The sequence below is a fragment of the Armigeres subalbatus genome, chromosome 2 (assembly GCF_024139115.2).
Source record: "Armigeres subalbatus isolate Guangzhou_Male chromosome 2, GZ_Asu_2, whole genome shotgun sequence".
In the NCBI taxonomy this organism is placed as follows: domain Eukaryota; kingdom Metazoa; phylum Arthropoda; class Insecta; order Diptera; family Culicidae; genus Armigeres; species Armigeres subalbatus.
This window is the reverse complement of record NC_085140.1, coordinates 358,254,341-358,281,825: the sequence shown is the minus strand read 5'-3', so window position 1 is coordinate 358,281,825 and position 27,485 is coordinate 358,254,341. Positions and strand designations below refer to the sequence as shown.

General features: G+C 39.0%; 1 protein-coding gene across 1 annotated transcript in view; it reads left to right on the top strand.

Annotated features, from left to right (window-relative positions):
• Positions 1-27,122, top strand: part of LOC134212969 (paxillin) — a 120,279-nt gene extending 93,157 nt beyond the window's left edge. The window contains 3 exon segments of the mRNA XM_062691373.1: positions 22,234-22,641; positions 22,860-23,090; positions 26,134-27,122. Of these exon segments, the coding sequence (XP_062547357.1) occupies positions 22,234-22,641; positions 22,860-23,090; positions 26,134-26,226 (732 nt within the window). The 3' untranslated portion in view covers positions 26,227-27,122.
• The last annotated feature ends 363 nt before the right edge of the window (positions 27,123-27,485 follow it).

Genomic DNA, 27,485 nt, shown 5'->3' with positions numbered 1-27,485 from the left:
GGAGTTGAATTTCTTGAGGAACTTCCGAAATATAATTTCTCGTGAAATTCCTGCCAAATATCCTCCAGGAATTCCCTGTGAAGTTCCTGGGGGGATTCCCAGAGGAACTCTTGGAAAAACTCATGGAGGAGCTCCCGGAGGAACTCCCACAAGTACTTCCTGAGGAATTCTCACAAGGAAGTCCTGACATAATTCTTGAAGAAGTTCATGATGGAATTTCTGGAAAAATATCTGAAGGAATTCCCGGGAAAATACCAGGAGGAATTAATGCAGAAATTCCCCGATGAAATCCTGAAAGTATTCCCAGATTAATTGCTGAAGAAATTACCGGGGGTTTGTTCTGAAGAAATTCCTGGAAGAACTCTTGGAGGAAATTACAAATTAATTTCCGAATGAAATTCTGGAGTAAATTCCGAGTGAAGTCCGGAAAAAATTCTAGGACAATTCCGCGGAAAAAATTCTGGAAGTTATCCTGAAGGAATTGAAGGAAGAGTTCCTGGAGGAATGCCCGAAGAAGTTCCTAGAAAAATTTCCGAAGGAAGCTCTTATATATTAAGAAGTGAAATTATGGAGCGAAATCGGAGGACTACTAGTGGAATTTTGGGAGGAAATTCCGTATGTAGTATTGTAGGAACTCTCGAATGCATTCCTGGAGGAAATGCCGGAGATTTTTCTGGAAGAATAGCCGAAGAAATGTCTAGAAGTAAAACTTGAAGAGAAGAAAAGAAATCTTCAAGGAATTTCCTTAGAATTTCCTAAAAAAAATAGTGAGGGGTTTCTAGATAAGGAGAGATTACATACATGTGAAGGATTTTCGAACGATTTTTAGAGGAAATTGTGGATAACTTTGCAGAGGAATTTAGAAGTTCCCAGGGAAGATTCTAGAAGGATTTCAAGGAGAATTCTTGAGCCCGAAATGTTTCGAGTTGTTTTGGATTTTCATATATTATGGATCCTGGATACCCTAATAAGATTTTGGGAATCTTTTGATTTTCAACCACCTATTTCTGAATATGATTGGATCATTTCAGTACCCGTTCAATCTTTCCACCGTTTAAGGGGGGCGACACACCCCACCCCCTGCCCTCCTCTGGCTACGGCCTTGTGATCGAACGTAATAAACCGACTTAATGCAATGAGCTGGTATAACAAGTATGACATTCTCTGATTGGCTTGCATGTGAGATTTCTTACAAAACGCCAAATGTAAAGAATGTCACAAAATATTATTTTGAGTGTAGGAATTCAGGGAGATTCTTTCCCAAGAAATTATACGGATATCTACCTCCAGGCATTCTGAGAAATTCCGCCTCTAGAAATTTCGGAAAATTCTTCCAGGAATAAACTAAACATCCCAGAGTTTCGGATAAGAAATTATCCTCAGATTTCTTAGAGGGTAATTATTTCAGGAGTTCTCGGGAACCTATGCAATATTTCTAGAATTAAAAACTGACAAGACAAATGCATTCCTCAAGTAATCCCGCAGAATTTATTATGGAATAGTTATCCAGTTCAGGAGAGATTCTCCGAAATTGTCCAGAGGAATGCTAAAATCTACATGAACATATGCTGACCAATAATAGGAGCATGCTGGGTTAAACAAAGACTTGTATTTAAAATATGAAGGAAACATTATTTACGAAAAAAAAATTTTCAATTATTTTCTTTCGGATGCGAGATAAAATCATATCTAACCTCAATGAAAATAAACAACAAAAGTTATCGTAGTTTTTCTCAACATCTGCAGACTACACATTGTCTTCGTACTTAACACCAGTTTGGTACTTATTGAACCAGGTACCGAATTTAAACGTGCATATTTTAAATCCATATTAATTTAGTTTTATCTCCATTTGCTGTGGTCTGTACTAAAAAATGTCAAAATGTCTAGAGAATAATGTTGAACATCGCCGCAAATCGCGTTTGTAAAAGTGGTAGTACCAGTATTATGCTGACATTTAAAACTAGCTCTTCGTAGGTTTATTATTAAACCATGACACGTGCATAATTCTATATGAAAATGTCACATTAATTGTACGGTTCGTTTAATTTAACCAAATAAATTTTATTTGCGCCCTTGTCTTGGGTACTAATTGTCTCATAAATGTAGAATTTTCAATTACTACCATAATAATTTAGTTTGAATTGCTGCAGTACCCTTCACTCTTGGGAACGTTTCCTGTAGCATTGAATTCTAGGGAAGAACCTCGTTTTTTGGCACCACTAATGTGCTCCTTGGCCCACTCGTTTAACGAAAGTCATTAACTTTTGCACTTGAGTGAGCCGTGTGGTCGTTCAAGCTGCACCTAATCGATTTCGTCACAAGCCAAAATCTCAAACGTCAAGTTTTTGAACCGGTGACAGTTCAGCGCCAAAGCAAAGTGATTCTTGGACGTGTGCACCGTTTGTGTTGCGAAAGTGAAGGATTTGACGGTGCCGGTGATTGAGTTCGGGTTGGTGACAACTTCAAGGCGCAAGATGCATGTAATTAAACCGTCTCTTCCCAGAAAATGAAGCAAGTGTGAATGCTGTCAACGGTCAGCTGCGGTTGACTAGCCGACACCAGGTGAGAGATTGCTCTACTTAAATAGAGAAAACCTAGGCTACAAAGTAAAGTGTCGAAAACGGTGGCCAAACTGCGCTGGCTGCAGAGTGCAGATGATCTGTGGCATACGCGTAGGAATGATCACAAGTTAAGGGGCAGCGTTTTCAACACTGGTGATGTTTTTGGTTTGAATAATGCAGGATTTCCTTTTAATACATCTATGAGGATTTTTTGTGTAAAAATCTAGCAATTTTGTACTTCCAAAATTTGTATATAGTTGTTGGTGAAAATTGAACTTTTTATGCTTGGGTGTTATTTCGTTACAATGGAAATGCTAATTTAGCATACACAGTTCGTAAAGCAATCAAGAAAGTGCTACATGAATAAATAATCGCTAAGTGGTAATGTTTGGGGGTATATGCTAAGGTATGGACAAATTTATCAATGTTTTGGAACTTCCGATTGTAAAAGAAATGGCAGTATTGTGAGCTTTGAGCGGGTAGAAAAGGATGTACGTGGAAACCTCCTAACTACGCACTTGCTCTGGTGCGATTGACTTGGAAGTGCAATTTTTCTTCCGACGATTGTTGAAACGGTCATGTGTAGGAGAATGTGATGATTTAACGATTCCATGCAACAACAGAGGCAAACGCCTACGCCTCAGTAATGAACAGCGCGTCATGATCGTACCGTGTCTGTTCGCTGCTGGCTGGTTGGTTGATCTTGAACTTAGACAAGCTAGAAATTTATGGCCGAAAAGATTAAATTAAATAATCTACCAGCATAGTACCACGCGCTTGCGGAAAATGGAGAAGCAAAACCAGCCGAATGAAGCTGATCTGACTGGTCAGGTGGTGGCGAAGGCAAGCGGTTCCGAACAAAGTTTCGCCGAGTCAGGCGCGATCCTTCTAAAAATAAGATCATCTCCGGTTGTACGGGAAATTTGTTTTCGAAAAATAATTGTATAATATGGTTAATAACGTTACGTAAACTGGTGCTTGGCTGAAATCGCTTTGGGAAGATTGAAATTTTGTTAAGGTTGTCATTAATCAAAGCTAATATACACTTGGGCATACGACTAGGTACCTGTTTCAGCAACTAATTTGGGGATGAAAGATGTTTTAGTTCTCTGTGTTCCAATTCGTACGTGTGATTTTCAGGCTGATTGATTTGTTAGAAAACTAGTTGACGCAGCAGACGGTGTCCTGACCAGTAGGCGAATATGTGCGTTGTGAACCGCCTAGGCAAAATTTTCATACGAAACTAATTTATAGTTTTTACGATTTACCTAACTTCACGATACGAACACAGATCATTTTATTTTTATTATACAGAAGGTAGGGAATTGATTAAAGAAGTCATTTCCTGACGGAATCTGTTTCAAAGTGCTCGCGTTTTTATCACCACTCGATACGGAGGCGGCGTCATTTTTGTTGATTCAGCTGTCAATCTTGTTGATTCAGCTTTGCTGCGTCGCAGCATGCGTGAAAAAATAAAAATGACAGTTGTGCGGTGCTTTCGTATCGAGTGGTGTGCCCCCGAAAACGAGAGCACTTTGAAACTTGGATTCTGTCAGGAGTGACCTTAAGGACAAGACTCACGGAATCCAAATTTGATTAGCAATTAGTTAATATATAGGTTGAACAAGCTCACTATGCACGCCCATGTGACCTTAATTTTAAACAAGTTTTCGATACACTGAAATCCAATTGGGTTCGATTTCGATCGATGATCTTTTTATGATATGTGTGCGAAAGTTGCTTCCATAATATATGAAATGAATATTAAGGAACATCTGAATGGCGCTGAGAGTACAGGCAGTGAAAGTCAAGGCAGCGGAGGAGATGACTTCGTCAGTTCAGCGGACGATGGAAGCCAACCAGCCCCCACCTTGAGGGAAGTTAAGGATGCCATTCAACAGCTAAAGACCAATAAAGCAGCTGGTAAGGATGGTATCGGAGCTGAGCTCATCAAGATGGGCCCGGAAAACCTGACCACGTGCCTGCACAAACTGATAGTCAGAATCTGAGAAACCGAACAGCTACCGGAGGAGTGGAAGGAAGAGGTTATATGCCCCATCTACAAGAAAGGCGACAAACTGGAGTGTGAGAACTTTCGAGCGATCACCATCCTTAATGCCGCCTACAAAGTGATATCCCAGATCATCTTCCGTCGTCTGTCACCATTAGTGAACGAGTTCGTTGGAAGTTATCAAGCCGGCTTCGTTGACGGCCGCTCGACAACGGACCAGATCTTTACTGTAAGGCAAATCCTTAAAAAATGCCGTGAATACCAGGCCCCAACGCACCATCTGTTCGTTGATTTCAAGGCGGCATACGACAGTATAGACCGCGTAGAGCTATGGAAAATTATGGACGAGAACAGCTTCCTGGGAAGCTTACCAGACTGATCAAAGCAACGGTGGATGGTGTGCAAACTGTGAAAATTTCAGGCGAACACTCCAGATCGTTCGAATCGCGCCGGGGACTAAGACAAGGTGATGGACTTTCGTGCTTGTTGTTCAACATTCCGCTAGAAGCTGTCATGCGGAGAGCCGGTGTAACAGCCGGGGTAATGATTTTCAACAGATCCAGTCAATTTATTTGTTTCGCGGATGACATGGACATTGTCGGCCGAACATTTGCAAAGGTGGCAGAACTGTACACCAGCCTGAAACGTGAAGCAACAAAAGTTGGACTGGTGGTGAATGCGTCAAAGACAAAGTACATGCTTGTGGGCGGAACCGAGCGCGACAGGGACCGCCTAGGAAGCAGAGTTACGATAGACGGGGATACCTTCGAGGTGGTCGAGGAATTCGTCTACCTCGGATCCTTGCTAACGGCTGACAACAACGTTAGTCGTGAAATACGAAGGCGCATCATCTGTGGAAGTCGGGCCTACTACGAGCTCCAGAAGAAACTGCGGTCGAAAAAGATTCGCCACCGCACCAAATGTGTCATGTACAAGACGTTAATAAGGCCGGTTGTCCTCTACGGACATGAAACATGGACAATGCTCTAGGAGGACTTGCAAGCACTCGGAGTATTCGAGAGACGGGTGCTTAGGGACCATCTTTGGCGGTGTGCAAGAAGACGGTGTGTGGCGGCGAAGAATGAACCATGAGCTCGCCCAACCTCTACGGCGAACCCAGTATCCAGAAGGTAGCTAAAGCCGGAAGGGTACGATGGGCAGGACATGTTGCAAGAATGCCGGACAGCAACCCTGCAAAGATGGTGTTCGCTTCCGATCCGGCAGGTACGAGACGGCATGGAGCGCAGCGAGCGAGATGGGCAGATCAGGTGCAGAACGACCTGGCGAGCGTGGGGCGTATCCGCGGATGGAGAGATGCGGCCTCGAACCGTGTATTGTGGCGTCAAATTGTTGATTCAGTGTTATCTGTTTAGATGTTAACTAAATAAATGAAAAATGAAATGAATATTAAGCTTTCAAGCATCTTAGATTTTTTAGTTCTTATGATGGATTTATTGCAGCAATTGTCATCGCTCGTCGATCAGCATTTTAATTGCTGTTTTGGTGTTTTTATTACATTCAATAAATCTTTTTTAAAGCAACAGAAACAGCTTTTAATGTCAAATACCTATTCAGTTTATAAATAGAACTAAGACTGTAATAAATCTAATGTATGTCCCACGCTCGACCACAGTTCACAGTTATTGGTCATATCTTTTGACAAGTTTTGAAAGGGAATTGCAGTTTATCCTTTGCGTAAATTGAACGTCGTGCGCGTCGCGTGTCACTTCGGTGAGATACTCTTTACGTATAGAAGCCACTGAGTGTGCACTGTGCAGTGCATTGTAGGGAGTAAGCATTCGATCGTGTTATCGGTCATCAACACATTGTTCCCCTTAAATAAGGTGAAGTTGAAATATTCATTCGATTACCAAGGTTTCAATAGATTACCTACCAAACTAATGAACTATTCCGTCCCGTGGCGCTCACGGAAAGGCAGGAATTTCCTCTTGAAATAATAAATCAATTGTGACGACGTGGCTGGCATCGCTTTTGGTCTTGAATTCGTGGAACACCTAAGCATGTGTGTACAATCAGAATTGCTTTCTAATCCCTAAAAAAAATATTAACTTGGTGAGCTGTGCATATTTGTTGTTTCTCGGCCAATCAATAGTTCTAAATAGGGACGACTTCGCTTGTTCAGCCAATAGCAAATATGTATAACATAATGCTTGAAATTTAAGACAAAATTATTCGACATGTGATCAACCGAATTTGCAATGATCATACACTGCCCTACCTAATGCGCAAACCAATTTTTACGGCGACCGAAATAGCCGATCGCTAATCCACCGTTACGTTCACGCGCTATGGGTTTCTCCTTCGTTGACCATCCTCGGAACATGACAAATGAGTATCATTTCGATTAAGGTCCACCGCCAACGTAGGCAAAACAAACGTGACAATCGGTCCCACGGGCACATCACCATTGGCGTGCTCCGTACTCATCCGATATGCTTAATTCTTGGACTCGTAATTCAGGCCACGTTTTGAAGCACCTAGTGAAACACATTAGTTCTGCCACTCAAAGACAAATTCGATCGTTCCAAGGGTAACCGCATCTGAGAAAATATCACACCTCCTCCGTTACCAGTTTCAGGACGCCCGTTTCTGTCGCGTCCACGAATCGGGGAAATTGTAAATTTCTCTTGTTAGAACAAAATAAACAGCAAGCGTGACATTGGCAGTTAAAAATATACAAATGTCATCATCATCATCACCAGCGCTGTTCCCATCGCATCGTGGTCAAAACCACGCGCATGGAATTTCCTCCGTTTGCGGTGGAAACTCAAGCTTCTACTGCCGGATAACAGTCATAAAAGAATCATTTTTTTTATTTCCCCAACGGACACAGTCAGCTGAATATAGTGCTATTTAATGGGGGACCTGTTTTTCGCCCAGTTTATTTGCAGACCACTTGATGATAGATGAGAATGAAAACATGAAAAATAGGTTTGGAATCAGTAAACATAACGTCGCCGATTTACGAATTGAGATCTCCAATTAGGAATAAAAAAGGAATTCAAGTACTGAAATTCAATGCTTTTAAGCTACTTAAGTAATAAAATTCCATTTAAACAAAATTTATTATCGATCGTGATTACAATTTGTCCGAGATCTAGAAGTTTTTTTTCAGTCCAGTATTATTGTCTATTGTTATGCATTCACCACACACTAGCGGTAGTGGGGGTAAAGTGAATAACTATTTAATAGCGAGATTTAACCCAAATTTTCCGCGATTTTGATGTAATTTCGCCTCTGTGGCATTTATACCATGAACACTTTTGGTTAGTAGTTCTGAACCAAAAAATCATTTACATCGATTTTTTTAAATTGTTATGAAGCGGTACTGGATGATGAGAGATAACTTTTAAATATGTTTTTCTTAATTTAGGTGTGATTTGAAAAACATGTAACTATGGTGGTAAATTGGACATGTCGCCTGGGGGTAAAGTGAGCAATGTTCTGACACAGATGGAGACAAACCAGCTCAAGTTTAAACCTTAAACGATTTGATAGTGAAACAGATATTACTTATAAATCAGATCTGCCTAAAAGTAGGTGAATAAAAAGGGATCTCAATACACATTTATATACAAAAAATACTGTGGAAGGATGCGCAGAAACATAAACATGAACTTTATGTAAGATCCGAACGTGGTTTATAAGGCCATAACAATGCAAATATTTTGGCGAAAAATTTCAGTCAAGTAGTAGATTTGAACGGACACCAAAGCTAACCGAAACATAATTTTCGTTTTCTTGAATGGGCGCTATGAAATTCTTCATTCACGGTCCCCGAGAGCTTGAAATAGTTTCATTTCGTACAAACGACTGTGCATCTCGATTTGATAATAAAATTTTAATTTGTAAAATGAGCTCAGAATGGATCGTACCAACGAACAATATTTGAGGTTCTGCTCGGCTTCCGGTAACAGTGTATGCGTTGGGACATGACGGCATCCAAAGCAGTAAATCAATAAACTGAATGTTGTTATTATCTTTGCCATCGGGCGTCTGAGAAACGCTTACCTCATTCTATCCTGTAGTGAAGACTAGGATCAATCAATTGTGCGGCTGGAATTAGACACGACGCATATTGTGTATGGGATGGAGAATCGCGGTGACTAATATGTTGTTTGATCGAATGTATGATACTATAGCTAGTATTATTGCTTTCCATAAATTTACTGTAAAGTGTGCACAATATTGGCGCATATGAAGGGCCATTATCACTCTAGCAAGCCATTTCGCTGCGGAACGTGTGAATAAAGATGCAAATTTATTGCATAACTAGTGGCATTTTTCCATTCCATGTGGGATCAGTTTGATAGTCACTCGTGATATCACAATGGCCACGTTTCATTAGATGTGCTCCGAGTAATTACTACAGTCGCAGTACTGTGTAGCAGATTTTTTTTTTTACTTACCAAACTTTATTTTCAGAAAATTTAGATTTCTATAATCGCATATCTGAAAACATATGTCGCTTTTCTCGCTTCATGCAGCGAAGATGTAGAAAACAAACCTACGAAAATCATTATAAATTAAAGACAATGTCTCCATCGTTGCTCATGTCCATTGATAAATTCTATGAATATCTCTTTTGACGACCTTCACGTCACATTTGGTGGATTATTATTTCAAATTTATGATGCTATTGTTGAGATACAGCTGTTTGTCGATGTTCTAAATCCAATGAGTCTTTTTTAATCGTCTCAGTATGATGAAAGTCACGTCATTAGTTGATTAAAAACTTTGCACAATCATAAACAAAAACCAAACGCGTTAAATCGAAAACATTTTTTTTCTAACTCACATGACCAACTGCAAGAATAGACATTACGCACGATCATGTTTTTGCACAAAGTCCCACAACGAAAAAAAAATGTTGTCCGACATACCGACTGACATAATTCCCCATAAACAAAACGCCCAATCAGTACTCCCAGCACCCCCATGTCACAGGTGACGGGAAAACGTGCGGACCTCTGTGGGTGCAACATCGGTTTTCGTCAGAGTTGAGGTAAATTTAGAATCCGTAAAAATGAGTTTATTTACAGTGTTTTATGGGATTCTAAATTAAGTAGACACCGCAGTTCTGCGCACCGCTCGCCTCTTACCACGACGCAGCGTGCAGTCAATGGACCGGAAAATCCACACGGCGGCGGCTGCTAGAAATGGCAAGTGTCGAGCAAGTGCAAAATTGGCATGACAAATGGATCACTATTAGAAGATGTTGGCCGATAGGAGGTGGAATGTATACACCTTGTTGTCGTCTACCTGTATAATTCGAGCTTGGCAGGGATGCCAGTAGCATCACTAGCAGTTTCAGTCTAGACAGATCGTACGAAATTTTAAGGCAAAACTATTTATAAGTTTAGTTTACAGCCCATGATCGCATATTTGTAATATTTGCATTTTGGTTGACTTTGTAAATCGATTATCAATCCTCCCCACAAACTAAATCATTTCAAGCTTACCACAGGTATGCAAGATAGTAAAGCCTGTTTTACTGTTATGGGATTAGATGCAGTAAATTGAGCTTTCTGAACGATTCACAGGTTTTTACAAAATGAACAAAAATGCGAGTGTTACAAATATGCGATCATGGGCAGTTCATGTAACTGCATGGACCACGTTTTTACAGAATTGGCTACTCTCCTCAGACTACTGTAAACATCATCCATGTTCTCTGAGTTGCGTATTGTAATATAGGGTTTCTTACCCCATTCCCTTTTTTTTATTAAGGTGTTTTTTTTTAATTCTAGATTAAGTTCCACACCATTACCCCATTCCCGGCCTAACATGCGTATGACTGCATTACTTGATTGATATTTATGACAAGGGGCAACTTTCCTTGAATTTTGTGGGCCGTGTAATACTGTAATGAGGTTCACCTCTGCTTAAAAAATAGCTATTCTTGCTGAACACCGTTTGAAAAATCTTTTATTTGATTTAAATTAACATGGTGCAGTACTCATTTCAGTCACAACGATGGCTTTTCCGGCATACCCCAAGTCTCTTCGGCATACGCAATATCTTTCTCAATTTCTCAACATCTTACTAAAATAAGACTCCTGGCCTTTTGGCACCACTGACTGTACGGCTAGAAGTTCTTGGGCCGAGGTGATTTTTTGTTCGGTTTGAGGATACGTTTTTAAATGTATTCTAATATGTTTATATAAGTTCTAGTGATACGAACAAATAGGAAGGATTGAAGCGCGTGAGTTTAGCATTATTGTGTGGTGATAAACAGCATAAAGCAATGATTGTATCAAACCATTAAAAAAAAAAATCAGCTCGTAATTATTTTGGATTTCATTGACTGGCATACCTTGCCGTGGTAACTTTTTTTTTTATTCTTCTATTTCTCTGATGACAGCATTCATCCGGTTCTCCTAGCCTATGATGGACCCTTTGAGATGACTCGGGCAGATCTCAATATGGTCAGGTATCAGCGAAACCGCACCAAGCGCATTTTTAAATGACTTGTGATATTTTTTTTTGTAGGATGAACACCAAAAGTAATTCATACCAATTCATTCGTACATTTGTTGTTGGTTATAGGGTAGGGTTATAGAGGATATCCGATATGATTTGTGACCAATTGGACTTGCTAAACGAAAATGTATGCAAGAAAATATTACGGAGAAAAAGAAAAATTTGGATAGCTTCGCGGAAATAACGCGCAGAGGGATATCCCAGCAGAGGATTTCCCACATAGTGTGCGTTGAATCGACATAACAACAAATCTGCTGCCGTGAAGTGCAATGATTTGACGTACACAGATATGAAAAAAATTAATAATAATCAGTACCTGGCCGAGGAGTCAACTAACCCGAAACGCATAATACTTTTCTTTTGAGGTGCTGATGAACGCTGGAGTCTTTTTTACGCTTGTTATACCATAGGTCGTATAGGTTGGTTTTACAGACGGCTTATTGTGCCTGCACCCTCTCGCTGAGTCAGGCCCGGTCTATCGAGTCAAGTTCCACCCAAAACCAAGACTTGGGTTAGCGTATTTTAAGCGACACTCGGTCTCTTTAGTAGAGCCTACTTGTAAATACAATGTAGGATTTAAAGGAATTGAACAGAGCCAGGGAATCAATTTTTTGGAATGCGCCTGCGAAACAAGCGACAAAAGAGAACCAACGACAAAGCTTTGTTTTTGTCGGAGATAATAATGACAAAGATCCGAAAAAAATTGTCAGTAATAAAAAGGAAGACAATCTTATTGCTAACTTTTCATCCCGTTATTTTGCATTATTTCTAGTGAAAATTTCGGTTTTATGCTATCATAGTTTCTGCTTTTATGGAAATTTTTGAGAATCGAACAATAATTACAAAATTAGCAGCGTATTTTCGGAAATATCAGAGCATGCAAGGCAAATGATTCTTGTCATATTGTGTTCAAGTTCTGATAAAGGTTTGTCGCTAGGCGCGTTTGTCAGTAACAAACTCTGTTGATGACAAAGAGTATATTATTGGGCGTTGCTCGAATATTGATTCCCTGAACAGAGCTCATTTTCCAACCCAATCCCATCCTAAACAATCCCTACAACTTGCAGTGATCAGAGGACGGTTTGTCAGGCACTTGAACATAGTTCCTGCTGCCCCGAAAACTTACAAACTTTAAATATAACTGAATTTCCCCTTTATATTCTGCAAGGCATCGTTTTTTGTACAGTAAAATATTTTTATTTTGAGCTTTTTCATTACGCGTCGAACGATTCAGGACGAAACGTCATAAGTATAAATATAAACAAAACATTGCAAATTTCACGATAGCTCTTTGATCATCTGCCAGGGAAATATTCATTGGAGGCGCTTTGAATTATCCTGTATTCCATTTTTCTTGCAATGCGTAATAAGTATAATGGGTAATTTTTCATTGGCGCTTGATGCAATTTGGCTAATCCCGACCATATGGTGGACTCGAGGTTGTTTAATCATTATTCGTTAATCATAGTCGCCCTAAAAATATGATGTTATTATTAATCATATATATAGTTTGACATTTTAGAATTAGTCGTTCATCATATTCATGAACTTCTTGTGTTTCATCATGACACATTAATCATAATTATAGTATTGATCATGATCAATCATTGGTCATGGTAAATAATCTTCAAACATAATCCGTAAATTTAATATGTTTTGGTTGTTAAATCCAATAAGTCGAGAGACGTGACGTGTCGAGTAATGAGACGAAGACTTATTTACCACTATCCTTGGGGTAATTACTAAACCATTTCTTTTCTGGTCAATAATAATTATGGTTCCTTGTAAATAGGAATTATTTTTCACTGTTTTGTCAGTGAAATGAATTAAGGTTATTCACTGGCATTTGGAAATATTAAGTTCTCCTCTTTCGCACCTCTTTATATTGTTTCTTTATCTGCTCGTTAGCTCCTTGTATCTATTCCATGGACAGATTTTTTTTGGGGTCGTTAGTAAAACTATGAACAGAACGTTAAAGGATTTTTTGCAATTCCTGATCATAATACCTGATTTACAGTTGTCATTTGAGTGATACAACGGCCTACTTTTCCATACCAACACAATGGGTGCTTTAATGACCATTATGCAACTCAAATGGGTTGCATAATATTCATTATAGCACTCATTTGGGTGCTATAATGAAAAACCTACATTGGGACAGTTACTTGACTACATTTAGCTGAATTAGTTTGGGTGAGTGTTTAAATAGTGTACTCTAAGCGTTCCGTAATAAATGAAATGGTTTGTTGGACATAACATCACAATTTTCCAAAGGCAATTGCATTCATCGCTTCATAGCTTTTCAAGCTATGCAATTTGGCACGATAAGATGGAATCTTATTGTTCTCTGCCGCAACATAATTAATTGGCATGAGTGATCATGTCGAGTAAATTCGATTGTCCAATTTTGGTTTAGATTTATCATATCAAAGCCCATTTTTCGTCATTGCAAAAAATAGCGTGTGCAACTCGTTGCAAAACTCGATTTTTTCAGCACTCGTAGTATTTATCCAACTCGGCAAGCCTCGTTGGATAAACGTACAACTCGTGCTGAAAAAATCATCTTTTTGCAACTAGTTGCACAAACTACTATTAATGAAAAGTTGAAATAGGTAAAGCATAAGATTAGTTGATAAGGTTTCCAAAAAAATTACCATAGCTCGGTCTCGTTACACGAGTGAAGAAGTCTGCAAAGTTGGCACCGATGTCTAGACGGAAATTTCAATTTGTTTTCGGGAGCATTTTCGGAAGAGGACACGCTGAGCAATGGAGTGGAAGTCGGTTTTGATCTCAACAATAAAATCGTGCCTCAAGAAGCGCGCAAGCAACATACACAAATGTGAAAGGGGGGTTGTGAAAAACGAATTTCGGGTGGGTGTCTTCCTATCTAGACGCGAACGTGATGGCTCGTTCCGCTTGGACCAATTTGCTGTGCTGTGTGAGTTTTCGGGAGATGGATTGACCACGCCAGAGGAAGATCGTCGGTTGTTGCACACGGCGCTTCGAATTTTGGTCCAAAGATTTGTGACCGCTGCTGCTCTACTAGACGGTGTCTAGTGGTGTAGTTCATCTAGAAGACAACAACGACCACGAAAATCATAACGATGAGAGAATATGATCGTGTGCGTCAGATTATGTTAATCTAAATTAGTGGTCAGTTTGAGTGAATCTTTATCAAATGATGTTATAGAAGGACTGATCAATTCGATTAGATCTTGAGCAACACATTGTAAGAATTATTGTAAGAAACATTTTATGATTTTATAATGATTCTAAAAATATTCAAAGATATTCTTAGAACATTTAGGAGTTTTCAGAACAAGTTTTTGAAAATGAGGAACACATGTTAATTACCTGTTAGTATATTTAGTTACAGTATGTGGCAATCCACAATGTTTCTATCTGATCTGATGCCCCAGATATTTTTTCATCCGATGTACCTGTACAGCTTTGTTAGCACTGATGCTTGCTATGGAAAAAAGTCAGTTTTCATGAAATAAAAAATGGAACATTGTTGAGATTGGATATATGATTTCCATTTTGGTGAAGAACGTCCATGAAAAATGTTATTATAATTCAATCAAACTATTACGGTCTGTAAGATTTCAAAAGTAATCCACCGGTATTGGCATTTTTGGAACGAATCCAATCGGAGCATCTCCAAATCGGGGTGGGTCCGATGCTCATCGTGTCGCCGTCTCGATTGCAGCCACACTAGATCTATTTGCCCATTATCGAACGATCGCCAAGGGGGGGTATGTACACTTGTCCATTATCCGCTTGTGCGGAGATCTTGCTTTTGGCAGCGAAAAAATAAACAGTCGCAAACAAATCCAGATTTGTCTTCCTACACTGTGTATACATTTTGGGAGAATGATGAAAAGTTGAATATACCACCTACCTATCCTACTGGCTGTGTGCGCTATCCATCCATGCTCTACTAGTGAAAGTCATACAAACATCCTATTGCCATTAAAGAGTGGCGCACAGTGGACGACGGGTGGGTCAAAACTTGTATTCAATCATCGGCGAAATATATGTTCCTTATGTCGAATGAAATGATTCTGTTACAGTATTTTTTTTATAACAGCGGTACCATTAGTAGTTGAACTAACAAAAATTGTATACAAATTTCTTCTCGTTTTAATAAAAACGTTACTAAATATTGGATTTGATTATCTTTATTCACGAGATTTTTGACCCAAGGCCAAGAAAAGTGATGAAAATTACTAACATTATTGTTGCGGGAGGTTCCAGAATTCGCCGATTCTTTCAGCAGACAGACAAATTAATTTTACAAATTATATTTTTGAAAAGAACAAAGTTGTAACTGTGTGCTACAAGTATTGATATTCATAATTATTATACCACATTGTATTATAATCATTTTATGACGAACATGGAATTTTCTTCTCACCATCCGGGCCGAAGAATTTATGACCAAATTAGTTGCATATATTGTTATCTGTGACACATATTGATATAATTTTATTATAACTAACTGGTCTGGTATGTCAGAAGTCAGGAGTCAGTCTCACATGTTCAGTGTTCACACATCAAGACTGCTTTTAATCGGATAGTCGAAGACAATCTTTCTGTTCGGATCGTACGACGCGTATTGCAAGCAGTGATTGAACTTATCTATTCATTATCATTTATCATTTGTCATGCAAACAAAGTATTATCAACATTCTATAATGTTTTTCAAGGTTTCAAATTTCTAATGTCTTCACTTTTCTAGTGTCATTATGCTTGAAGAAATAACTGTACAAGTGCTTCCTGAATACTAAACTACTTATTTGCATTACTTAGCAGCTTGAAGTCAGAGATTAAATTTATCATTCAATTTCCATTCAAATTCAAATTCTGTTTGATGATTGCAACAGAAGGTAGATAAGCTTCCTTATGACATATATATATATATTCCCTCCATTCTATTTTGTCTTGTAGTCAGCTAGGCAGAATATGCAAAATTGTTTAGGTACATATAAAGAATTCAACCATCAGTGCATTAAATAATTTTCATCAAAGTATTTGATATGTTCCATCTCCATCCACGGAAGATTTATTTTATTAATTATCCACAAAAAACGGGGAAGGGCCATTTGGCCGAAAGTCATTCGGCCGAAATGGACATACAGCCGAAAATGTTCAATCAAAGTTAATTGCCTATTTCCCGGGTATTAGACCACCCAACTTAGACATTAATTTACTATGTTCTGAAACTTCAGATGTTGATATGTACATAATGTGGAAGTTTTTGATTTGAAAAATATATTGGAGGCAACCACTTTTCTACGATGGGACTCGAATCCACGACCCTCAGTGCGCTAGACTTTTACTAGTGCTAGTGTTTTCAACCAACTAAGCTACGAAGGACCGCCGTCAGCATTCGCAACTTAGCGGCTCCTGAATGATCCCCCGAGCCGAAAATGTTTTTTGGCCGAAATCACATTTTCGTTCGTACGAATAGGTCATTTGGCCGAAAAAGTCGTTCTTTAGAAATGGCTTTTTAATCTTGACAAAACCAAAACACTGTTATTTAATGTTGTCCGTTTGGCCACCCATCTCTAAAGCGTTAAATCACAGTCGAAAGTAATAGAATAAGTCGTTCACCAGATTAGGTCATTTATCCGAAATGGTCATGTGGCAGAAGGGACCACGAGACCGAAAATATCATTTGGTCAAACGGTCATACGGATAAAAATGTCGTTTGGGTGAACAGGTCATTTGGCCGATAAAGTCAATTGACCGAATAGTTCATTTAGCCGTGGCATCTGAAAATTGTCCTTTTGGACGAATAGGTCGTTCGACTGAAAAACTTGTTTGGCGGATAAGCAAGGTGTCTACTACCTGGAAAAACCTGGAAAACCTGGAATTATCTGGGAATTTCTCCCTACCTGGAAAACACCTGGAATTATCAGGGAATTCCTGACATAATCAGGGAAATTTCAATACCCGGTGATAATGAGTGAAATTCTCTCAAAAGATGAAAAAAAATCCTTTAAAATATTTGAATAAATATTCCAATCAAATCTATTGAAAATGTAGTAAACGTTAATGGATCGTTGTTGCGTAAAAAACGATTTGCCATCTTCAAAAGAATTCTTGGTGAATTCTAGGAATTTATTCAGGAAATCAATGAGGTAATGCTGTGTAAATTCTTTTGAGTATTATCTCGGAAATTCTTTAGGAATACTTTAAAAATACTAAATTAGTTAGAAAGAAATTCCTGGAGGTTCTCCTTCCAAAGAAAGTTCGGGATCAGTTTTGCAAGGAATTTTTCAAAGAAATCACTAAAAGAGCGTCCATAAGAAAGATTAGCAATTTCGTAAATCATTTCTAGAGGAATTTCCAAGATAAAAACCGAAAAGAATTCCCGGAAGAATTTCAAAACAAATTTCTGGATGATTTTTTGTACGGTTTCTTTAAGAAATTTCCGATTTGTAAAGAGATTTGTGAAGGATTTTTGCTTAAGGAATTCTTGAAAGAATAGCCGAATAGCAGCGAACAGGTGTAAGGACGTTAGGCATAAAGAATGTTAAGCTTAAAATGCCCCAAAAACAGCCCACGACATAAAGAAGGTATTATGCCTAACGTCATGGATCCTGCAATCTCATATTTTTGCATCAACACATTTCTTGAAGGAGTTTTCGTAAGAAGTTCTGAAGGATTTCCTGACGAAATTCCCAAACATATTTCCGGAACATTTCCTTAAGAAGTTTTCTAAAGTTTATTAAAAAAACAGCAGAAATGAAATTCTTAAAAAAAAATCCGGAAAAATCCTGAACCAAATTTCCAAAGAAATTCCTAGAAAAAAATCAGAAGAATATCTGAAGAAATCGGCAAAGTATTTTATAAAGGTATTTCCGAGGGATTTTCACAAGACATTTTCGAACAAACATTTAAAGGAAGTCGAAAAAAATTGTAAAGGAATCGCCAAATGCATCTCTAAAGGAATTTTCGGAACAATTCCTTGAGATGTTTTCTAAAGATTTAGCAAATAAATTTTCAAATTAAATCCTGGAGGAAGTTCTGAAGCAAGGAGGATTTTCCGATGGACACACTTAAAATTTTAAGTTTACCGATTGCCGAGAATCCAACTGCCGAGATATTGGTAATAATTTCGACGAATTTCGGTAAAATTTTTACCGAGATTTCGGAAAACTTTACCGAGTCATAGGTAATCGTTCGGCAAAAAATCAACTGCAAAATACTGACGAAATTTCTGTAAAGGAATTACCGAGTTTCAGTAAAAAATATTACCGAGTTTCAGTAAAAAATATTACCGAGATCTCGGCTATTGGAATCTCGGCAAAAAATTTGCCGAGGTCTCCAAAATAATTTAAGTGTGATGCAGAAAATTTCAAAGGAATACTCGGAGGAATTTCCTATGTGATTCCTGAAGGAGTTTTGGTTGAATGGCTGAAGCAATTTCTGGGTAAACTTGCGAAGGAATGCCTGGAGGAATTTCTTAAGTAATTTACAACATTGTTTTTGTGAGGCCACCAATGAAAATAATGAAAAACACCTGGAAAAAACCTGGAAAAATCAGGGAATTTTGTTTTTACAGATGAGTAGACACCCTGATAAGACAATTTGGCCGAAGAAGTTACTTAGCCGAAAATGTCGTTTGGTCGAAAGGGCTATTCGACAAAACGAGTCACACGGAAATATCATAAAAGATTTACTGTACGAAGGTTACAAATAAGCAGGATTCGAGTGAGTGAAATACAAAAGACAAATATGATAAATAAGACAAATCAAGCTCTATCTGGTAAAAGGGCGAATGTCGCAAGAGAGAATTCTCTTCGCCGACTTCCCCTCATTTGAATAAACGTGACAAGCAGAGGATTTCCTTGCAGTCTATCACCTCAGAATGCAAGTTCGCATTGTTTTCTATCGCTCTGAGGTGATAAACCACAAAGAAATCAGCTGCTTGTCACTTTTATTTAAAAGAGGAGAAGTCGATTAAGAGAATCCTCTCTTGCGACATTCGCCCTTATTCCAGATAGAGCTTGAAATAAGACTAATAAGACAACAAAAACAAATGGGACAAATAAACCAAATAATTATTCCCTGATATTCCTCCAGCTATATGTCCAGGAATACTTCCGGATATTCGCCCAGAAATTGCTCTGTTTATTCCTCTTGATATTCTTCCTGGAAATCCTCCAAATATTCCTTCATAAATTCCTTCGGATATGACTCCAGGAATTCCGCCGCATATTCCACCAAGAATTCCTTTGGAAATTCCTCTAAAAAATCCCCTGGATATTTCTCCAGGAATTAGTGCGGATGATCCTTCAGGAATTCCTTCTGATATTCCTCCAGAAATTTCTCCGGATATTCGTCCAAGAACTCCTCCAGCTATTCCTCCAGGCATTGATCCAAATATTTCTCCAGTAATTCCTTCCAATTCCAGATATTCCTCCGGATGTTCCTCCAGGAACTCCTCCGGATATTTCACCAGGACTACTTCCATATATTCCTTCAAAAATTCCTCTAGATACAGGAATACAGGAATTCCTCAGAAACTTCCTCCAGATATTCTTTCGGATATTGATCCAAGAATTTCTACCGATGTTTCTTCAGGAATTCCTCCTGATATTCTCGCTGGAATTCCTCTGGATATTCCTCCAAAAAATCCTTGGTATATTACTCCAACAATTCCTCCGGATATTCTCCCCGAGATTCCTCCGGATGTTCCTCTAAGAATTCGCCAAAATATTCCAGGAATTGTTCCAGATATTCTGCCAAGATTTTTTTTTGAATATTCCTCTAGATATTCATCCGAATATTCCTCCGGGAACTTCTCGGGATATTCAACCAGAAATTCATGCATGCTCATGAACTACCTGTGTGCCTCCAGATATTCCTACGGATGTTTCCTTCAGGATATTCCTCCAGGAATTCCTCCCAATATTCCTTCGGATATTTTTCAAGGATTTCTTCCGAATATTCGTCCAAGAATTCCTTCAGGAGTCCCTCCTGATATTCTCCCAGGAATATTGGATATTGCTCCTGAATACATCCATATATCAAGGAATATCTGGACGAATTTTTGGAGGAGTATCCGGAGGAATATCCAGAGGAATTCTTGGATGAATATTTGGACGAATTTCTGGTGGAATATCTGGAAGAATTTTTGAATTAATATCCGCTTGAATTCCTGGAGGAATATTTGAAGCAACTTCTGAAAGAATATCCGGAGGAATTCGTGGAGAAATATGCGGAGAAATTCTTGGAGTAATATTTGGACAAATTCCTGCTGGAATATCTGGACGGATTCCTGGAGGAATATCCGAAGGAATTCCTAGAGGAATATCTGGCGGAATTCCTGGAATAATATCCAGATGAATTTCTGGTAGAATATCCGGAAGAATTCCTGGATGAAAATCCGCTCGTATTCCTGGAGGAATATTTGAAGCAACTTATGGAGAAATATCCTGAGCAATATCCGGAGGAATACGTGGATGAATATCCGAACGAATTCTTGGTAGAATATTTTATTTGTCGTATTTGTTTGTATTTGTCTTAGTTGTCTTCTGTCTGTGTTGAACTTCATCTAGACTTAAAAAAAACACATTAATAAAGTAAAAAAAAAATTTATTTGTCTTATTTGTCTTATTTGGCTTATTTGCCTTATTTGTTTTATATTTCTTGACTTATTTGGCTTATTTGTCTTATTTGTCTCGTCCCTTTCCTATATTTGATTTCAATTTATATACATAATTGGTGAATTCTTGTTTGCAAATGTAAATTCGCTATTTTTTAGTGTCACGCTCACATCGCTCATCTGCGTCATGAAAAGATATGCTGTTGGCTGCTCTCCCAAAATGGTAATTTTTGTATGGAATTTGGAAAACTTGGTTGAAGTAAAAAGACTTTCCTTCAAAATTTTATGCGGTTGCATATACTTTTTATTACATCAAAATGATCGTTGGAAAATTTCAAAACTTTTGTCAGTTGGGTTTTGCAAAATTCGGTTCCTTTATGATTCAAATCATTGGAAAGGGGTACTGAGAAGCAAAAATTTCAGTTCAGTATTTGGAAAATTTCAAAACTTTTGTCAGTTGCGTTTTGCAAACTTCGGTTCCTCTATGATTCAAATCATTGGAAAGTGGTACTGAGAAGCAAAAATTTCAGTTCAGTATTTGGAGCTTAATTTAAATTTGGAAAATAGTAGATCCACAAAATTTTCTTGGAACATTCCTTGATAAATTCCAAAGAGATTTGCGAAATACCTTCCCAATTCCGAGTTACAGACATTTTAGTTCGAAAACAGTGCTCTACCGCGAGAGAGCTTCCTTCAGACTTTAAAGGCTCCCCCAGATGCAAGCGATTTCATCGCCGCGACGCGATTCTCCCTATCGCGATTCTATCGCAGTCGCCATGCGATAGGGAGAACCTTAATTTGGCCAAATGGAATTGCACTAGATGAATTTCGGCCTAAAGTGTTATTCAACCAATTGACATACGGCCAAATGGCTTTTGATTTTCCCCGTCAACATGGTTGATCTTGATTCATAGCCCGCTATTTTGAGTTTAAGATGACGTTGTTAAACGATTTTTGCGCTTTCAAGGCAGAACACTACAATATTTTTTATAATAATCAAATATCCAACTTTTTTTTAAACCAATTCTTGTTTAATGGCCCGTCACTGTGCGATGATGGGGAGAATGTCGATCAGATCCTGGCTGGCTGTTCCAAGTGCAGCTACTGTGGCAGGGAGTGGACGCCAAGATGTCCCCCACTGACTGTTGTGAGTTTAAGTTGGGTGTGAGTGGATATTCTAACCGCGCGGGTGGATTCATTGGCATAATACACGCAACGGCCCTCTCGCTTGTGTACACGCCCCATGGTGCCTGTGTGTGGCAGTGGCATTATTGGACTGTTAGTACTGTTGCAAGGGAAGATGCTCGTACAAACTGGGACACGCCGTCAGTTCCAATCCAAGCGGCGTCGCAGCAAGACCCTTAAAATAGAGGTTCCGCGAATTTCGAACGGTTTATAAATCACAAAATTATTATTTGATTCAGCCGAGTTAGTGTTGTTTTTTTTTATTTATTTAATTCATTCAAATTGTTTTTTTTTTATCCAGAGCTTTTGCTAAACATTTGAAATTTTCGTTCTGTTCGGACTCGTTACAGATCACTTCCGGATCGCATCAGCTGCAGTCGGTGACAGATTACGCGAAGCCAAACCAGGGAACCGCGCATTATCAGAGTACTTTGACGACGGTGACCACGACCGAAAAGTTGCCCCCGGCAAGTGATCAGTTGGATTCCATGCTTGGAAATTTGCAGGCCGATATGAGTCGCCAGGGAGTCAATACCACTCAGAAGGGGTGCTGCAATGCCTGCGATAAGCCCATCGTCGGCCAGGTCATAACGGCTCTCGGCAAAACTTGGCATCCGGAGCATTTTACTTGCAATCACTGCAATCAGGAGCTGGGCACCCGGAACTTCTTCGAGCGTGACGGAAACCCTTACTGCGAGTCGGATTATCACAATCTGTTCAGCCCACGTTGTGCCTACTGCAATGGACCGATTTTGGATGTAATGACTTGGGCGGTTGATGGTGTTTGTGGATTTTTCCGCGAAATGGAGCCGCATGGTTGTTTACAATATGTTGATGCCCCTTTCGTGGAAAAATCTCCAAATCGCAACCCACATTATTTCTTTCCGCGGAAAGGAAGGTCAATTCACCAATACGAAATTTGTTCTTCTTTCTTCTCTTCTCCGCGATAAAAAAAAACATCTCCACACGAAAATAGAAATGCGTAACGGCGCTGGAGAAAACTTGGCACACGGAGCACTTTTTCTGCGCCCAGTGCGGTCAGCAGTTCGGCGAGGATGGATTCCACGAGCGCGACGGGAAGCCGTACTGCCGTAACGATTACTTCGACATGTTTGCACCGAAGTGCAACGGGTGCAACCGGGCCATCATGGAGAATTATATTTCGGCTCTGAACAGTCAGTGGCATCCGGATTGTTTCGTGTGCAGGGTAAGTATGATTCACTACCGTTTGGCGTGGGGGGATGTCCCGATGTGGGAGATTTATCTTCAAAGCTGGTTAGCATCGGTAATGAGATGACACACGGAGCCGATTGGATGGTGCATCGAAGTAGAAAAATGATGATATCACACTTGTTAGGTGCTCATTCGGATGGCATTATTTCCATTTGTTTCTCCAATTGACAGTATTAGTGAGAAAACGTTGGAACTTAATTTCAGAAATGAAAAGTTACTATTTATTTAAATGTATTACCGTCTTCAGAACCTGAAGTCTGGACATAACCGTTTCGCAGCTTAGGGCTGATTACTCATTTCCTTATTTATTAGTTTATGAGTAGCCTTCCTCACCTCAATGATGAAGCATGTGGTTACAAAGCTGATCAAGTTGTGGGATGCACAGTTAGTAAAGAAGAAGTAGATAAAGATTTTGTGTGATACGCAGGGGACTCTATTTCAAGGAATGTCGGGAAAAAAAATATTTCAAATGAACTATTTAATAGATTTTTTTTTCACTGAGTAACAAAAGGTTTTCAATGGAATGGAAATGAAAATTAAATATTGTTGTTATTTTTTTGAGTAATCTTTACGAAAAAAGGCATATGTGTCCAGAAACAAAAGCAGCCGATAGTATCATTCTTCACAGCTCAAAATTCTGAAAATTACGCGCCATGTAAACATTTGAACCCATATTTCTGTGTTCAATAGCTTCTAATTTTATATCCAACTTTTTCTTGTATGCAATCTTAAATTTTAATTTTAAATAGCGTTGGAAAAATGAGTTGAACCGAACCGAATGTTACATATGCTGTTTTTGTAAATGTGGTATTCCGCGTAATTTTTCTTCAATTTTTCCATCAGACATATAAACATTGAAATAATTATATTTTAGTAGATTTTTTCTATGTTTCTTTTGCTTCGTATTACATATTTTGTGTTGCTTTTGGTTGTATATAATTAAACTTTTTTGTGATAGTTATTACTGTGATATGGAAAAAATCAAGTGGAATCGAGTGGAATGAATGTTATGGTCCAGCTTTATCCCTGATAACTATAATGAAAATAGAGAACTTTAAGTTTATTTATTGTCTCATGAAAGTCTTTTTGAGGGACGTAATGGAAGAGAGAGCGAATTGAGAAAATGGAATTGTAAATAAATCGCACTCAGCTGTCGAAAAATTGCAACTGTGGTTTTCACAAGCCAGCTTGAAAAAGTCACTTAAAAATAAAGTACCGTACACTCGGCTCATGGGGAGAAGGGGAATCTGATCACAGTAGCCAGGATTTTCATCGAGTTAAAGAATAACGATCAAGGTAGATTTCCCAGATACCTAAATCATTCAATTTCCAGGGCTCAGCTTTACAAACTAAAGATGAATTTCTGAGCTGCTCAAATGCGCACAATTGACACAGGCAATGCATTAACACAGCTCCGATTTAATAAGTAGTATGTAAAATCATTCTTCTAGTTTTGTTTTTAACAAAATGCAAACATGTAGGGGGAAAGACGGCCTTGACAGGTTTTGTTCTTTTATTGGCAGGGGGGTTTTGTCGACCAAATTTTATGAAATTTGGCCACAATGTTCTTTGATATGCAAAGAATGTTTAGACCAAATTTGAGCACAGTCAGACATAAAAAAAACCCCTGCCAATAATAGAACAAAACCTGCCAAAGCCGTCATTCCCTAGATAATTTCCTTACGAAAATAAAACGATATTCCAAAAAAGTTATTGCTTATTTTCTAGGAACACATTTCTATGGTTTGCTATACAAAGAATTCAATGTTCACAGGGAATTAAATCAACATTATTGTAGTTGTTCATGTCTTATTTCAATCGTACAATACTGAGCGCTAAATTTCTGCCAGGCATATGTAAAAAAATAATTTTGATAAAATGTTACCACAATAACGAAATAACAGCTTGAAACAATTTGATTAGATTAAAAAAAAATCAAAATTACTGATTTTTTCTAACTATTTATAACTATTGCAATGGAATCGAGAGACTTTGGCTATTTAATATCTATTGTAAAAATGTCAAGGTCATCCAGTTTATTGGCCTATAAGCTCATTTCGCTTAAAATACAATTCAAAACGAAACATATTTAATGAATTCAACAAGGATATTCCTCGACGAATAATTGGCTTTTCCATCCTTGAAGACAACTATTTATATAAAGGCATGACGGTCGATCCGGGACAAACATGTGGAAATTCGGTGAGAGAATTCCATTATATATATTCCATTGTGTATATACATAACATCGCAACTACATGATTATATAAAAGTACCATCAGGGCACCCGATTGAAGCGATTTGGATAGGAAGAGTGGAATCGCCAACTTCCTATTGTTAACATCTCGTGGATAAAGGGCGGGCTCTTCTCCCCATCTATTGGGTCAATCTGGGAAACGAGGGCTAGATTATATTATTGTATGAACGAACTTTCTTCTGGAAGGAGATTCTCTATTCATCCCGTGGATTCGCATAAGTGTCTCTGCTTATGGAACCACCCCACCCATTTTTGGCCCTTCATACAGGAGTTTGATGAAATATAAACAATAATATAATCATGATCAAATCGTTTGTCAGATATGGCCAGTGCTATCGGCAGGTGCCTTGCTACAATAGATGGTAGTATCATCATCATCATCATCATAAGCTCATTTCGCTTAAAATATCAATTCAGCTCCTGCATATGATTTCCTTTGAAACAACCCTCTCTAAGGCGCACAACTGTCTATGTGAAACGTAAATATTTACTTTTGCACCAGTTTACTAGCCATCAACTACACTTTCAAGTACCTCGTTCAAACCAAACAAAATCTGTGTAACCTTACTGGTAGTACCAAAATTTTATTTCCGTTCGCAAAATGCCGGTGTCGTAGAGTCAGCAAATGTTTTGTAATGCAAACAGATGTCATCATCGACGTTGCCGTCGTCTTCACCATTTCTACTGGTTTTTGGCAGCTCGCTTCTCCGTTGCTGCACTGCTCTAAATGTCAATAATCAAAAACCCCATCTAATTATAGGATTGCTCGAAAGCGGTCACTGGCAAGTCGTTCTACGCGATGGAAGGCAAGCCCGTCTGTCCCACGTGTGCCGGAGCGGATGATGAAGATTAAAGAGAGAACTCTTCCGTACAGTCGAAGTGGCGTTTTCTGGAGCGGAAAAAACGGGCGAAACAGTCAACTGTCTCACTGACCGATCGAATTAAATTTCTGCCCAGCCAGGTGGAGGATTCATAACAAACTTACATCCACACCTACACACATAAAATACTACCGCTTTCCGTACGCTAGAGCACACTTCTAAACATAGGCTTATCAAACCGAAATCGAAAGAAACACGGACCTACTTAAAGCTACCGCAGCTTTCATTTGTTGATGTTACACTGTTGTTACAAACCCTCTCTTGTAAATTGGACCCGAACTCACGTTCCAGACGTTGCATATCACAAAAACACTTGAACATCCGAACAGTGTGGAGGACGTGAAGCATGATGACTAAGGGTGGGCCCCAGTGACCCACTCAAGAGACCCCCGCTTTGTAGAAAAACAAAACGGCCGGCGTCTCGCTATATGCCTCTACGAAGAATGCCACAGCTGTCGTCCTCCTACGCCGATGCTCGTTTTTTCTCTTACAGGTGACCTTGTCTCCAAAAAAACAGCGACCGAAAAGTCTCATTAATCATCTTCCTTGGACAACCCTGGGATTGGAAAATCCCTTTCCCCCAATGACGAAAACACAGACACAATTCCTCAATGCCTACTCCCACACACATCGACTGATTGACTCGAGGAAAGCCTGACCTATCCTCTTTTCGGACGACAATTTTAGGCGTTTGAGAACGAAGAAAGTTATTTTAAGATTGTTTTAAATACTAAAAGAGCATCGATATATCCTAATATTTATATAAATTTCTTAACGATTGTCAAATGAAGATAGTATTGTGTAAATAAAGAAGACTAAAGATAAAAATAAAGGACAAAAAATAACCACCAAAAAACACAACAATAGACCACGCGTTCCCATCCCGTTTCAACGGGCACGTCCGGTGGGCGCTGGGTGACGGGCGTCATGTGGGAGTGACGCACCAGGCGTCGCCCACATCGAGCACTCTCCCGTCACCCTTCACACCGTGTGCGTATACATCCAACGTTCGTCGTTGGTAACGCCATAGACGACGAAGCGCCTCGCGGGCGGCATACGTAATTTGTTTGATCGTCTTTTGTAGAAGCGAGCGCGTCGTCGTCTTCTTATTCCCTATTTACCACCAGAACCCATCAATAATAACAGTTTTGCATGGGCAAAGCGCGTTAGATGGATGGCAAGGAATGAGATCATCTTCGCGGTGACCGTGAACGTGACGCGTGCGCTATCA